Source organism: Mytilus edulis, chromosome 2 (assembly GCF_963676685.1).
Source record: "Mytilus edulis chromosome 2, xbMytEdul2.2, whole genome shotgun sequence".
Classification (NCBI taxonomy): Eukaryota; Metazoa; Mollusca; class Bivalvia; order Mytilida; family Mytilidae; genus Mytilus; species Mytilus edulis.
The window spans coordinates 41034036-41050516 of record NC_092345.1 but is presented as its reverse complement, the minus strand read 5'-3'; the positions used below and the strand labels follow the sequence as shown (position 1 = coordinate 41050516).

The window sequence follows — 16481 nt, the reverse complement described above, 5'->3', positions numbered from 1 at the left end:
ATACATGTTTGTACTTGGTACTGATAATAAAATGCAACTTTATAGAAAATGTCATTGGTCTATCACAAGTAGTTCCTATCAAACTAACTTAAGCAAAAAATTTAACATTGAAAATTGCTCATTGATAAAGGCTTAAGTAATTAGACCATGACCTAGGGGCAGACCTGAGGGCCTTGTCAAACTGAAAATGTACTGATAGGAATACAACTTTATAGAAAATATCATTGAGATATGTCAAGTTGTTCCTATCAAACTATGAATGTATAAACAATTACCCATTAGCTTTTAGTTTTAGAGCTACACAGTGTTGATCTCCACACAATGCTGTTACTTCTGTGTTTTCCAAAGTGGCATCCATTTTCTTTGAAAGTTCATCTTGACCTGTGAAAGTGAAAGCCAGAGCTATTTTAAAATTCATTTTGTGAAAGAAAAACTATACTGCATATCAACAGAATGCTCATCAAAAGCTTGCCATGTGCATGCTGCATGCAAACATCATTATTGTTTATTACAATTTTGTTCTTAAAAAATATGATAAAAATTCCATGCATCAGCATGTACTATATATACATGTACATAGCTACAGTAACACATAACATTTCATTACATATCAAATATAAATATATAAGATTATAGCTTTCACCAGAAGTTAACCAATCAAATTGTTACCCCATTTTTTCTTTTATTAGAAACGATGTCACAAAATATATCTTTCATGTCTTTAGTAAACATACATGTACTGAAGTCGTCATAAACATAACGGTAACCCCCTCCTCCCTACCACTCCTTGCATTTAAATGGTTGTCCCTTAGCAGAAGACCTGGAAAGTAAAAGTAAACTGGCAACCTATTGTTTTCGCTTATCGCTGCACTCAGACACTTGTCTCAGAAAAAAATTTCCTATATACCTTAATATAACGAAAGGTACCTTTAAAACTAAACATTTTGAAAAATGTCACCCGGTAGCGAAATTCCATAATATGCAGATTTCTCAGTTGCCAACCCAACTAAAACTTGTTATGTCGTAAATCTGAATTGATTTTTCTACACAATGGTGTATAACATGCAGGCCTGGGGTAATGGTAATTTGTAATTGTAATGCATTGTAATATTACATTTTTTGGATGTAATGCAAAGTAATTTGTAATGCACATTTTCTGCATTACAATTACATGTAATGTAATGATTACTTTAGTTAAAAATTGATGTAATGCCTCCATTACAGTACATTACTTTTCATTACAAATTGGTAAAATACATAAAATTGAAGAATATTGTATAATAAAAATAAAATATTAACAAAAACAAAAGAAAGTATGGAATAAAATTTTTGACACAGTTAATTACTGTATTAATTAAATTACATCAATCTTTAAAACACACATTAAGGTAATAAATATAAAATGGTTAAAATTATCAAGTTTTGATTTTGGTTTCTGATATTTGTTTAAAATGATATTAGGAATATTTTGGTGTTTGGTGGTTTGGTGTTCAATGAAAAATCTTATAAAAATTTATCAAACAAAACTATATAGATGAATGGAAAAAATATGAATATGAAATTTTCATAATTCTATACACACCTTACATGTATTTCAGTGAAAGATTGAATATGTCAAACAACATTTTTAAACCAAACTGTGGTTTGGGTCCTGTCTGTGTTGTTATTTCACCTAATTAATATCAAAATGTTTTTATTGCAATCAAATCTTCTCAACTTATGTTTGTCCTCACAGATCCCTTAAGCATTTCAAATGATAATCCTTTAATGACACATTTATTATATTCCTTTGAAATCCCTTAATGATGTCTTAATGATTAAGTGATCAATGTAAGAAACAAAATTATATGATAATTTATTTATTTTTTACCACCACCTAAGAATCTTAAAAGTGACTTTTCCAGTGCCTCCTACTCCTCATTCAAAGAGTATAGACACAGGTATGGTGCAGTACATGATGTTGACATCTACTTGTCTGAGCCATGTGAAGAAATTTCAATCAATGCACTGGAATGATGGAAGTCAAATTCAGTGTGCCTTTCTTTTTTGGCTAATACAGCTATCAAGTATTTACACACACATCAGCTGCTGTAGAAAGGCTTTTTAGTATTGCCAGAAAGGTGTACAGAACTGATCGCTGTTTTCTTAATGACATCACTTTTGAACCTCTTATGATAATAAGGTTCAATGGACATATTGATTAACCAGTATTTGAAGTCTATGTCACTAACACTGTATATATATCTACATATACCCCTGTAATATTTATCAAATTCTTATAAAAATCTGTTTTTTGAAATGTTTTTAGTTTTTATATTGAAAAAGTAATGTGTAATGTAATGCATTACACAGGCAAAGTAATTGTAATGTAATGCATTACATGTGAGAAAAAATGTAATTGTAATTGTAATTGTAATGTAAGAATCACAAAGTAATTGTAATGTAATGCATTACATTGCAATGTAATGGCCCCAGGCCTGATAACATGCCTACTTTTGTTGTCGGAATCATCCGTAGCAATCCTACCCAAATGTAGCAACGTAATTATTTCGTCTACCGATGCCAATTTGGAAACAAACGTCTCGCAGTGAAAGGTATCTTCCCACTCTCAAGGTCTAAATGTTTCTTGGAGTTATCTGATCTTATTTCGTTTCATACGTTAAGTCAAGAGAGAGTCTGAATGATATCAAAACAATGGGAAAATCTGAGTTCTAAAAATAGAAACTGCTGCCACATTAGACATACCTCAAATAACACTTTAATATCTAGGGTTTGTATCACATATAATCTTTTACTAATTTACAATAAAGATAATAATTACTATTTAGAGAAAAGCTGACAGTTTTTTTGTAAATATTTTTTATAATAAATCAAACACTGCAGACTTAGTGTTTCCAATTTGGCATCAGTATACAAAAACCTCACGTTGACCTGCTTCTGAGGCATGCTACGAATGATCCTGTCCAGACAACAATGGTAGTTGAGTCATACACCATTGAGTAGATAAATCAATTTACATTTATGACATCTCTTGCTGCCGAAGGGACACATATGTCCATGTTTCAATGTACATGTATGCCAGCTTTTCATCAGTGCTGTACCTTTATCAAAATAAAAAAGTGTAATATGTTTCTACAATGTCTTACAAATGTAACGGTCATTACGGCATAAACGTCAAGCAGTCGTATTTAATGTCATATGAAATGCAACCCTGAACAACAACTGGCAGCAAGAGGGTTAAGAAGGTTTGGCTACCAAGAAATCGAAATAAAACAGAAGTTCGCGACCGGGTGACATTTTTCAAAATGTTCAGTTAAGTACATTGTGTTCTATTAAGGTATATAGGGGGGGGGGGGGGATTTGAGACAAGTGCCTGTGGCTGCACTTACTGGTCAAAATTTTTATATGGATTTGCCATGTTTGCGGAAAAGAAAAAATTTACAATGTGTACAAAAACTGTTCACAGATAAAAAAAATGCCTGAGTACACATATACCTGTGATATATACTATAAATATGCGTTTCTCTCTTTTTGACTTTTGAATGGCGTCACCAATGGATCCTGAAAACCATTTCATAACGCAAATATGTTTAATAAAGTACTAAAGTAAAAAGTCTATATTATGTTGGATTTTAACCGGAAGTTGTTTGGGTTAAAACGAAACCGGATGTGTTTACTTTTGTTTCTTTTATACAAAAGAGTGTAGTGCTCAAAATCCAGTAGGAAAACACAGTACATTGTACATAGATGTGTAAAGTTAACGCAATTATAATTCTACAATTCAAAAGATTGTGGTTTGTCTAACAATTATAACACAGTCCTTAAGACACTGCTCAACACTCCGACAGCTTATATCATGAGTGTTCTATTATTTCATGACAGTAGTTTTCACAAATCATTAATCAACAGTGAGGATCAATTTTAGATGATGTCAGTTAATATGGTGGGTTTAGATATTTAGTGAATCATTGTTTCCTTCTGTATCTTAATCTGCATTTTCTATCTTCTGCCAATATATAGGGCACACACACAATAGACAACTTTCGAGTTCGATGCATTTCCGTAAAAAACTCTGGTTTTAGTGAACGTCATTTGTGCGTTTAGGGGTGTTGTCACTTCCATTCTAATGTTGAGCGATTGGTTGGAAAACTATAATTCTGTATTGTATGAATTATTCGGCAAATTGAATTCTCAAAATTGACAATCAGCACTGCTGTCATTAGGGAATAGTCATTAAGTACCTACAGAACAACCATTATTTCTTGTCTATCCTGCACAACGACGATCACTAAGACGCTTAATGAACGTTAATAGTGCAGGGATACAGGCGAGCCCCTCTATCTGGTAAATGACGTCATAAAGGCACGCATAATTGACGAGTTTTTTCCGGTAACGGATGAACTTGAAAGTGATCTATTGGAATAAAAGGTAACTATCCACCAGTATTTTAATCTGTATATACAGGGTTGTACTGGGTACAATGTAATACTGGGCAATACTGGGTAAAATAAGATACTGGCCTGAATTTACTGATAGTACATGTATGATACTAAACCCCTAACGGGAGGGATTGTTCCTGATATTCATATAATGAAGACATAATCTTTCAATCAGTTTAATTGAGGTCTGGAGGTGCAATCTATTTAAGATATATATATATAAACATATTTTGATTTATAAATAAGTTTACTTGTTTGAGAGTCTTATAGTTATGCACCTCCACCAAATTGAAAATTGCAGAAAGAGTTTAGGAATTAAATGCTTTAAAAGCAACAGTTAGTTTATTGCTATCCAAGCTGAATCTTGAAATATGAAATTGGTGATCCATAAATGTACTTATTTCATACAACTACATTGCAATGGAAAACTTTAGTGAAACAGAAAGTCAGTAATTATTTGTCAAAACAAATTAAACAAGAAATTACATTGTTTACTCTAAAATACATTGGAGAAATACATGTATATACAGGGTTTGTAGAGTATTTTCTTACAGGTTGATAATATTAGTTATTATACATTTTGTATATAGTCTGAACATGGCTTAAGCTTTTTATGTAAACACTTAGACCAATCCAGACAGGAGGGTGATTTCATAGATATTTAGGAAAGAAAGGTTTTTCCATTACAATTGTCTTGTGTGTCTTTAAATACATGCAGTGTGCACTTGTCTCAGAGTTGCTAGAATAATACTTTCTCAAATGTATACACTTGTACATGTATTATACGTGTCATAACTATATATATTGTTGTTCATTGACCAATTATCTCTTGCAAATATTACTTTATTGTTGGTTAACATTTAACTGGTAAAATAACACTTTTTTTGTTGAGTCTGCGTTAAGTTTTGGTGGTCAAGTCCATATCTCAGATACTATAAGCAATAGGTCTAGTATAATCAGTGTATTGAAGAACTGTAAGCTACAGGTGTCATCTGACCTTGACCTCATTTTCATGGTTCAGTGGTTATACTAAGTTTTTGTGTTTTGGTCTGTTTTTCTTATACTGTATGCAATAGGTCAATTATATTAGGTGTATGGAATGATTGTAAGTTGAACATGTTTAGTTGGCAGGTGTCATCTGACCTTGACCTCATTTTCATGGTTCAGTGGTTAAAGTCAAGCATTCGTGTACTGGGGACACATTCTTGTTTCTAATACTATATGCAATAGGTCAACTATATTTGGTGTATGGAAATATTTTATGATCTGTATGTCAGTCGCGCATGTTTTATTTGACCTTGACCTCATTCTCACGGTTCATTGCTCAGTGTTTGTGTTTTGGTCTGTTTTTCTTAAACTATACATTATGATATTGTATAGTTTAAGAAAAATTATGTAAGCAGTAGGTCAACTATCTATGTTGTATGGAAGAATTGTTAGCTGTACATGCCTGCTTGGCATGGTTAATCTGACCTTGACCTCATTTTATTGGTTCATTGGTCATTGTTTAGTTTTCTTGGTTAATGTTAAGTTTTTGTGACAGTTGTATTAAAGCTTTTTATTTAGGACTATAAACATAATGTCATTGATTAGTAAAGAAGGCGAGACATTTCAGCGTGTGCACACTTGTTTAGGTTAATAGAGCAAATATCCTTCAAGTTGGCTGTAATCATATGCCATATTTATTAGCACTTGTACAAAATATGTACATCAAATGGGTTATTTCCTACTATTGCTACTGTTGATTCATAATTATTCAAAGGATACCAATTTTTGTGGGTTCTTGGGTACAGGTGAACCACGAATTCAAATGTTCAATGAATAACATGTTTTCAATAGGCTTTGTATACAGAGGCGGGCAAAACCACGAAATCAAATATTCACGAATATGCAAGTTTTCAGCAATCCACTAAAATTGATACCCACAAAAATAAATTCATCCACAGTATGTCTTTATCAAAACAATACTTTTACAAAATGATAGTCATCATAGGGTAATTTGATATATACATGTATGCTCTGCCTTTTAGTGCCCCTGAGGGTTGTTGGTGCAAGTTGTTTGTTTAAAATAGGTATTATCACTCTAACCATGTTTACATATATGGACCATAATTTGCTATTGGGCTCGTTTCCTATAACGATAGAAAAGTGATAAAAATGTGTATTACTGTAAGAAAAGTTGTAACTACATCTAAAGATGCCTTTATTTTTATCAACATACAAGTGTATGCTACTCTTCCCTAGAAAAAAAATTGAAATTAACAAATTTCAAAGATTATACCACCGTATTTTTGTGTCGTTTCTCGCGTTACTTTTCGCTTCCGAAGTGCATAACACTGACTGATTTATAGATAATTGTCACCGGCAAATTCGTAACTTTTGCTTTCAAATAATAAAGAACATCGACCAATAAGAATAGTCAGAAGAAAATGCCGAGAACTATAAGTATTTCTGTAGCAGGTGTAAGAACACTAGCGTTACTTTGGTTTCCGATTTCGTAACACAAATTTTAGATGATGTAATCTGCTTTGTTGTAATAGAATTCTTTATAACAATATGCAAATATGAACTCTCGCGAGATGTTCAAACAGGTAAATCAGAGAGGATTTACATTCTAGTTTTGTTCTTCGTAATAATTAAGTTAGAAAATGACGTTATCGTTATGCGTTACATTTCACAAGAAACAGAAGTCCAGTTATTTCCTTTTTTTTTATTAAAATTGTTTTCGTCGTTAAGTTCTAATCATTTCCGGTCATACGTGAAACATGTGACTAACATATGATCACGCCCTTACGGCCGGATATACGAAATACTAGGTCTTAACATTGTTTTGGTTTCCAACGGGATGTTAGCAAACATAATCTGTAGACTTGTTTCGTCTTGTTTAAAAAAGGAAAATACAATTTTCAAAGAGATTGCGCCGGGGGTCTGTTATTTTTCCTATGTGCATAATGTTACATACCATCTTGTGTGAAAATAAATGCCCAATGACTTGACAAAATCAATTTCGGACGTTATAACACACTTCGTTTCCGGATAACGATGTAAAGGGCCCTTGGAAAATTCAATCGAAATTACGTCTCTTATCATTGTGCCGATGCTCGTTGGATTGATTTTGCTTCAGTAGTAAATATTACTGGATATTTTAGGTGAATAAAGATAATTTAATAAAAAATACATGTTAATATACCGTTACACTTGGAATGTACAAAGCTGGTATCTTTGTCACAATTTTTAATTAATTTTTTTTATTCATGTTCTGCAAACACTTTTCAGAAACGCAATAAACTTGTCAAAGGAGAAGTTAACTTTTACCATGCATGACTTGGAAGGAAGTACTTTATAGATTTTAGCCCACTAAAGTAGGTTAAAATGTGGAAACCATGTAGATGGTGTACAGGTCACAAATATCACATGGTGCCTATTTTAAAGATTTTAATTCCAAGATAAAAGTTTTTTTTGAAAGATTAGAACTTGTTCTAAATCTTTTATACTTAGGCACCAGCCTCCCTAACAACAGGACAGGTTAGCTACTGTTACTAAATGTATTCACACTGAAATATAGTTCCCTATGGTTCTGATATATGTGCACATAATACACATATAAACTGAAAAAAACTGGGTATATTATTGGAGCAGTTCATTCAAGAATGTATGTCATTAAGGTGTGTTGATGTGCAGGCTTTTAAAAAACATTTTGATTAGGTAACTGGGTATTGATTCAACTAGTATGATTGACAACTGTCATTATCACTAAACAATCAGAGACATGGTGAACCTTTAATTACAATGCCCCACCTCCTAAACTGCCAATCAAATTGACCACATTACCTATCAACCTCAGTCTTACATAATTATACAGACCACTCAATATAATTCTTAATACACAAGTATTTGACCTCATAATTGAATACACAAATGTGTATATTAGATGTTTGATATTTATAAGGATGATAGATTTATTTATTGCCAATTACTTTTGATTTACATTACATAAAGTGATTCTGTAAATTTTATCCGAAAGATAAATGATTAATTGATTAACAAGATCTTAAAAAAATGAAATATGAATATAAATATGAATAAATAAAAGGTATTCAAGTAAGGCCTATAATTTACTTGATAAATTTCCAATAATCATCTGTAATTAATCAACAATTAGATAAGGACACTTTTTTTTTATCAGGAATTGGCTTGAAACAGTTTAAAAATTTTAAAACTTTTAATTATAACAAACCATTGTTTATTAGTTTATTTCCCATCAATCATTATGTCTATTTTAGTCATTTGAATTTTTATTAGAAGTGAATACATATGTTTGCAATCAAGAAAGAATCCACATTTCAATAAGATAAGTTTTTTAATTGGTTACGTTGAAAAAGTATATTTTCAATGCCCTGTGTTGAAAAATACTTTAAAAATTGACCAAAAGGCACTCTAAAACTTTTAATCTTCAATGCCCTATAACCTCTGTTTCAACTTATAAAATGCCCCATAACAACATTTTTCAATTTTGTTTGTTGACACTTTAAAGAACTTTTTAAGCTGTTGGTCTAGATTTATGTCTTACAAGGATAGTTGGTAACATTTACTAGAAGAATTTTTGCATTTTTTTGTTTTTTTGAAACATGTTCAGAACCGGCAACATATGATAAGATATAAACTACAGTTTAAATAAAATTTTGCAAATTAAGAGACCCATATTATTTAATTTGAGCTCATTTTATAGATCTTCATACTGGAAAAGCAAGTTTCCTTCTAAAGACCTGCTGTAAATGCAATTTTCAGCAATAGTGCTTTATAAATGTTCATTTTTCCCCACCATACCTTAATATGAAATAATTCAAACTACTCTTCTAATCTTTCCATGAGTGATTTCCATCACTTTGATTCTTTACTGGATTTAAAGAATTTTACATTGCCAATGATTTGGAATAAATTGTATATAACTGGAATTTCAAAACCAAATATAAATACATTTTTTTGGCTAAAACATCAAGATACAACGATTATTGTATCCTGTATCAATGAAGAAAATAGGGAAATTTCTGAATAAATTGTACTATTGTTTTCAAAACAAGCACATATTTAGGAGGTTTATAATACTGTTACATTTAAGATGGATTTTAAGAAAAAGTATACTGTTCAGATTATTTTAAGCAGATTTTGCAATAAAATAAAACTAAAAAAAATGCTTTCGGTTTCTTATGGTTTCCTGTCGCGTTTAAAAAAACCTTTAATTTAACATTGAAAATAGATTTTAAATATTAACATGAAGCAAGTAACACTAGTAATGGTGTTCATTTATGTTTTTTGAAATATATTGTGCAAAATAAAGAAAATAAAGATTGGTTTCCTGTTTGGTTTCCTGTCACGTAAACGGTGAATCAAAATGTATTAATTTTTTCTCGAAAAACTCAATTGTTCCATTAATACTATTCTAACAGACTAACACCAACACAACCCACAGAATAAAAGTTAAAGTTTTAGAACTTATAAAAAAGGATACAAAAAGAAACCAAAGGCCGAAAACCAAATTATGGTCCATATGTACATCACATGACATTATCATGGAATAAAGAATCCTCCTGTTAGTGTTACCTGTTAAGTTCTATCAACAATGTAGCTAATGCTTCGTGGCCGAGTGATCTAAGTAGTTTCTACTGTTATAACTAGCCAGTCAACACTAAGGTTGTGAGTTGAACATCGCTTGTGTGGATGCACTAGAATCCAATCCAAATTGACTAGGATTGTTAGTTTCCCTATCAAAGGTTGTGATTTTCTCCAGGCACTCCGGCTTCCTTCATCAATAACAACTGTCCGCCATGATATAGCCATAAGTGGTGCTTAAAAGTGCTGATAAAACACCAAAAATAGTTGTGTATTCAAAGGGGGGTGGGGTTGGATCTGGAGGTTGGAACCCTTCTTTTTTTCTTGATGATCAATGCATTTGAAGGGGGACGTTTAGTTGGACCTGCCTTTTTCATCCTGCGTTGGGAACTCCCCCTTTGGAAAATGGTTAGATCAGCTCCTTGATATATACATTGTTACTTATACATTTTATTTATTAGTCCCCTAACGACGAAGTCAAAGTTGATTTTAGGTTAGCACTCAGTCCGTCTGTCTGTCCATCCATCAGTCTGGCTAATCAGTCTTCGACACTTTATTTCTTCGTTCTTGAAGATATTTATTTGATATTTGGTATATAGTGTTATCATGACGAGTTAAAGATCAATTTCGAATTTTGTTCCGGTCTGAAAATTGAGTCCAGAGTTATGGTCCATTTCTAATGTTAGAGTACTATGCATATATGTTAAACCATATTTCTGTACACAGGGAGAATACTCATTTTTTAAAAGACTTTCTTTGGTAAATTGTTTGAAGAATTTTGTAACGGGTTTGTTTGTTATATTTTGAATAAACTAATTTTCTGAATGCTATGTACATGATAAACATGTAATATATAAAAAAAATTATGAAGTGAAATCCTTTAATTAGATAATAATCTATTTTAATTATTAAAGGTATATATATTTCATTACATTACATTGTGTAGAAAAAGTTGTTAACATTTTATAGATGAGTTAACAAATATATATTAGTTTGTGACAAGTAAAAGAAAAAAATATTTGGAACTATTAATTATATTTGATTATAATTTGAAAATAGATATACATTGTAATACATCATTTCTAATTTTAAAGAACTATTAATCATATCTAATGTTAAGAGTGTTTTCCATACTTTTTTTCATCATGCTTGAAGATATTGATTGATAAATGGTATATGTATTTATCATGACAAGTTACAGATCACGTTTGAATTTTTGTTTCTGTCTAAAAATTTTGTGCAGAGTTGTGGTCCTCGGACTTGAAAAATTCACTCATACAATCAGTTTTCCACACTGTTTTTAGTCATGCTTGAAGATATTGACTTGATATTTTCTTTTTGTTTACACCATGACAAGTTTTAGAACAAATTAGCATTTTGTTCTAGTATAATAAATTTTGAACTGGTAGAGGACTTATGTATTGCCATTCAATACTCTCAGAATGCTTGTTTTTACAGAAATACTAAGAAATTAAACTGTCAATTGTTCTTGAACAATTGAGAGGTCTTTCCTTTTTTAATGTAAAATACATGTTCCAACAGACGTAGAATGTATTGAAAAGGTCAAGGTCAACCTTAAAAAGCTCGAAAACACACTAAAAATCCTTTAAATAAGGTTAAAAACACTAAATTCGCTATCTGGGACATGACCTTGACCTTTGACCTTTTGACCTTTGTCAAGGTCATTGGTCCCCAATGCCATTACTGAAGACCTTAAGGGTCTAGGACCTTTGGTTATATAGTAAAAGCTGATTTTGTCTTTTCAAAAACCTAAAACAGGGGTTATGCCCCTTATAGAAAGGTCAAATCTCTTTGGTCAAAATGTAACAAAGTTGCGCCATAATGACCCAAACATTTTCCACCATTTAAAACTTCTGTAAGTATAATGGTTTCTGAGATTATCCCATAACAAGGTGTTAGGTCAAAGGTCAAGGTCAACATACAAATTTGACCTTGAGGTATTTTTTAAAGATACATGAAATGATGATGATTGGTGAAGATCCTATGTGTCTACGACTTACGGTTTCTGAGTTTTGGTGGTCAACCGACACCGGTTGATTTTCATAGGGGCATAACCCTACCAATGAGTCGTTGAATCTTTTCGATCCAAATGTAACGAAGAACCAGGGTCTGGTCCTGAACAAATTTCACCCTTCATTTTTTTTCTACCTATTACGGTTACGGTGTTGGAACGATAACAAGGTTTTTGGGTTTCGGAGGGATTACTCCGAACCGACAAAATATTTCGACTAACAGGGTGAGTTCCGGATAGGTATTCATGACACCGATACAAAGTGTGAACATGAAAATGACACGTCTTACGGTTACGGAGGGAAATTTTGTCAAAGTTTGGCGGAACAAGAAGAATAATAATAATTAAACTGTCAATTGTTCTTGAACAATTGAGAGGTCTTTCCTTTTTCAATTTAAAATACATATTCCAACAGACGTAGAATGTATTGAAAAGGTCAAGGTCAACCTTAAAAAGCTCGAAAACACACTAAAAATCCTTTAAATAAGGTTAAAAACATTAAATTCGCTATTTGGGACATGACCTTGACCTTTGACCTTTTGACCTTTGTCAAGGTCATTGGTCCCCAATGCCATTACTGAAGACCCCAAGGGTCTAGGACCTTTGGTTATATAGTAAAAGCTGATTTTGTCTTTTCAAAAACCTAAAACAGGGGTTATGCCCCTTATAGAAAGGTCAAATCTCTTTGGTCAAAATGTAACAAAGTTGCGCCATAATGACCCAAACATTTTCCACCATTTAAAACTTCTGTAAGTATAATGGTTTCTGAGATTATCCCATAACAAGGTGTTAGGTCAAAGGTCAAGGTCAACATACAAATTTGACCTTGAGGTATTTTTTAAAGATACATGAAATGATGATGATTGGTGAAGATCCTATGTGTCTACGACTTACGGTTTCTGAGTTTTGGTGGCCAACCGACACCGGTTAATTTTCATAGGGGCATAACCCTACCAATGAGTCGTTGAATCTTTTCGATTCAAATGTTACGAAGAACCGGGGTCTGGTCCTGAACAAATTTCACCCTTCATTTTTTTTCTACCTATTATGGTTACGGTGTTGGAACGATAACAAGGTTTTTGGGTTTTGGAGGGATTACTCCGAACCGACAAAATATTTCGACTCACAGGGTGAGTTCCGGATAGGTATTCATGACACCGATACAAAGTGTGAACATGAAAGCGACACGTCTTACGGTTACGGAGGGAAATTTTGTCAAAGTTTGGCGGAACAAGAAGAATAATAATAATTAAACTGTCAATTGTTCTTGAACAATTGAGAGGTCTTTCCTTTTGTAATGTAAAATACATGTTCCAACAGACGTAGAATGTATTGAAAAGGTCAAGGTCAACCATAAAAAGCTCGAAAACACACTAAAAATCCTTTATATAAGGTTAAAAACACTAAATTCGCACTCTGGGACATGACCTTGACCTTTGACCTTTTGACCTTTGGCAAGGTCATTAATCCCCAATGCCATTACTGAAGACCCCAAGGGTCTAGGACCTTTGGTTATATAATAAAAGCTGATTTTGTGTTTTCAGAAACCTAAAACAGGCTTTATGCCCCTTAAAAAAAGGTCAAATCTCTTCGGTCAAAATGTAACAAAGTTGCACGGTAATGACCCAAACATTTTCCACTATTTAAAACTTCTGTAAGTATAATGGTTGCTGAGATTATTCCATAACAAGGTGTAAGGTCAAAGGTCAAGGTCAACATACAAATTTGACCTTGAGATATTTTTCGAAGATACATGAATTGATGATGAATGGTGAAGATCCTAGGTCTCTACGACTTACGGTTTCTGAGTTTTGGTGGTCCACCGACACCGGTTAGTTTTCATAGGGGCATAACCCTACCAATGAGTCGTTGAATCTTTTCGATCCAAATGTAACGAAGAACCGGGGTCTGGTCCTGAACAAATTTCACCCTTTGTTTTTTTTCTACCTATTATGGTTACGGTGTTGGAACGATAACAAGGTTTTTTGGTTTCGGAGGGATTACTCCGAACCGACAAAATATTTCGACTAACAGGGTGAGTTCCAGATAGGTATTCATGACACCGATACAAAGTGTGAACATGAAAGCGACACGTCTTACGGTTTAGGCTGCTAACTTCGTCAAAGTTTGGCGGAAGAATAATAATAATAATAATAATAATAATAATAATAATAATAATAAACAGAAGAAATACAGTAAGGTCTTTCCCTTTTGTAAAAGGAAAGACCTTAATTAAAATGTCAATTGTTCTTGAACAATTGAGAGGTCTTTCCTTTTATAATGTAAAATATATGTTCCAATAGACGTAGAATGTATTGAAAAGCTTTAAAACACACTGAAAATCCCTTAAATAAGGTCAAAAACACATAATTCGCTATATGGGACATGACCTTGACCTTTGACCTTGTGACCTTTGTCAAGGTCATTAGTCCCCAATGTCATTGCTGAAGACCCCATGGGTCTAGGACCTTTGGTTATATAGTAAAAGCTGATTTTGTCTTTTCAGAAACCTAAAATAGGATTTATGCCCCTTAAAAAAAGGTCAAATCTCTTCTGTCAAAATATAACAAAGTTGCGCCGTAATGACCCAAACATTTTCCACTATTTAAAACTTCTGTAAGTATAATGGTTTTTGAGTTGTTCTGATAACAAGGTGTTAGGTCAAAGGTCAAGGTCAACATACACATTTGACCTTGAGGTATTTTTGAAAGTCTCATGAATTGTTGATGAATGGTGAAGATCATAGGTCTCTACGATTTACGGTTTCTGAGTTTTGGTGGTCCACCGACACCGGTTAATTTTCAAAGGGGCATAACCCTACCAATGAGTCGTTGAATCTTTTCGAATCAAATGTAACGAAGAACCGGGGTCTGGTCCTGAACAAATTTCACCCTTCGTTTTTTTTCTATCTATTACGGTTACGGTGTTGGAACGATAACAAGGTTTTTTGGTTTCGGAGGGATTACTCCGAACCGACAAAATATTTCGACTAACAGGGTGAGTTCCGGATAGGTATTCATGACACCGATACAAAGTGAGAACATGAAAGCGACACGTCTTACGGTTTAGGCTGCTAACTTCGTCAAAGTTTGGCGGAAAAAGAATAATAATAATAAACAGAAGAAATACAGTAAGGTCTTTCCTTATAGAAAAAGGAAAGACCTTAATAATTAAACTGTCAATTGTTCTTGAACAATTGAGAGGTCTTTCCTTTTGTAATGTAAAATACATGTTCCAACAGACGTAGAATGTATTGAAGAGGTCAAGGTCAACCTTAAAAAGCTCGAAAACACATTAAAAATCCTTTATATAAGGTTAAAAACACTAAATTCGCTATTTTGGACATGACCTTGACCTTTGACCTTTTGACCTTTGTCAAGGTCATTAGTCCCCAATGCCATTACTGAAGACCCCAAGGGTCTAGGACCTTTGGTTATATAGTAAAAGCTGATTTTGTCTTTTCAGAAACCTAAAACAGGGGTTATGCCCCTTATAGAAAGGTCAAATCTCTTTGGTCAAAATGTAACAAAGTTGCGCCATAATGACCCAAACATTTTCCACTATTTAAAACTTCTGTAATTATAATGGTTTCTGAGATTATCCCATAACAAGGTGTTAGGTCAAAGGTCAAGGTCAACATACAAATTTGACCTTGAGGTATTTTTTAAAGATACATGAATTGATGATGATTGGTGAAGATCCTACGTGTCTAAGACTTACGGTTTCTGAGTTTTGGTGGCCAACCGACACCGGTTAATTTTGATAGGGGCATAACCCTACCAATGAGTCGTTGAATCTTTTCGATCCAAATGTAACGAAGAACCGGGGTTTGGTCCTGAACAAATTTCACCCTTCGTTTTTTTTCTACCTATTACGGTTACGGTGTTGGAACGATAACAAGGTTTTTTGGTTTCGGAGGGATTACTCCGAACCGACAAAATATTTCGACTCACAGGGTGAGTTCCGGATAGGTATTCATGAAACCAATACAAAGTTTGAACATGAAAGCGACTTGGTTTACGGTTACGGAGGGAAATTTTGTCAAAGTTTGGCGGAACAAGAAGAATAATAATCAGAAGAAATACAGTAAGGTCTTTCCTTATAGATAAAGGAAAGACCTTAATTAAAAACCAATTGTTCAGAGAACAATTGAAGGTCTTTCCACCAGTAAATATCTATTTTGATATTAAAATATTAAAAATCAGTCTAAAATGTCAGTTCCTATGGCTTTATGATGTATAGATATGAATTTTAACCAAAGGTCATAATCTAAAACGCCAAATTTACCTATGACCTTGACCTCAATTTCAAGGTCACAAACTGAGGATCTCAAATCAAAAGACCCTAGGTCTTTAATATGTATGGTTAGTAAGTAATATCACTTTATGCATAATTTTAGA

The 16481-nt window shown here is 32.9% G+C and overlaps 2 protein-coding genes across 3 annotated transcripts in view; one reads left to right on the top strand and one right to left on the bottom strand.

Annotated features, from left to right (window-relative positions):
• LOC139510175 (UBX domain-containing protein 4-like) overlaps positions 1-3839 on the bottom strand; it is a 53341-nt gene extending 49502 nt beyond the window's left edge. Inside the window, exons 1-2 of the mRNA XM_071296533.1 lie at positions 3496-3839; positions 276-381 (exon numbers count right to left, since the gene is read on the bottom strand). Coding sequence (XP_071152634.1) covers positions 276-381; positions 3496-3577 — 188 coding nt within the window. The 5' untranslated portion in view covers positions 3578-3839. The remainder of the gene's footprint in view (positions 1-275; positions 382-3495) is intronic.
• Positions 3805-16481, top strand: part of LOC139510174 (stAR-related lipid transfer protein 3-like) — a 137639-nt gene continuing 124962 nt past the window's right edge. For both annotated transcript variants that reach the window (XM_071296532.1, XM_071296530.1), the window contains exon 1: positions 3805-3943. In XM_071296532.1, the coding sequence (XP_071152633.1) occupies positions 3926-3943 (18 nt within the window). In that variant the 5' untranslated portion in view covers positions 3805-3925. The remainder of the gene's footprint in view (positions 3944-16481) is intronic.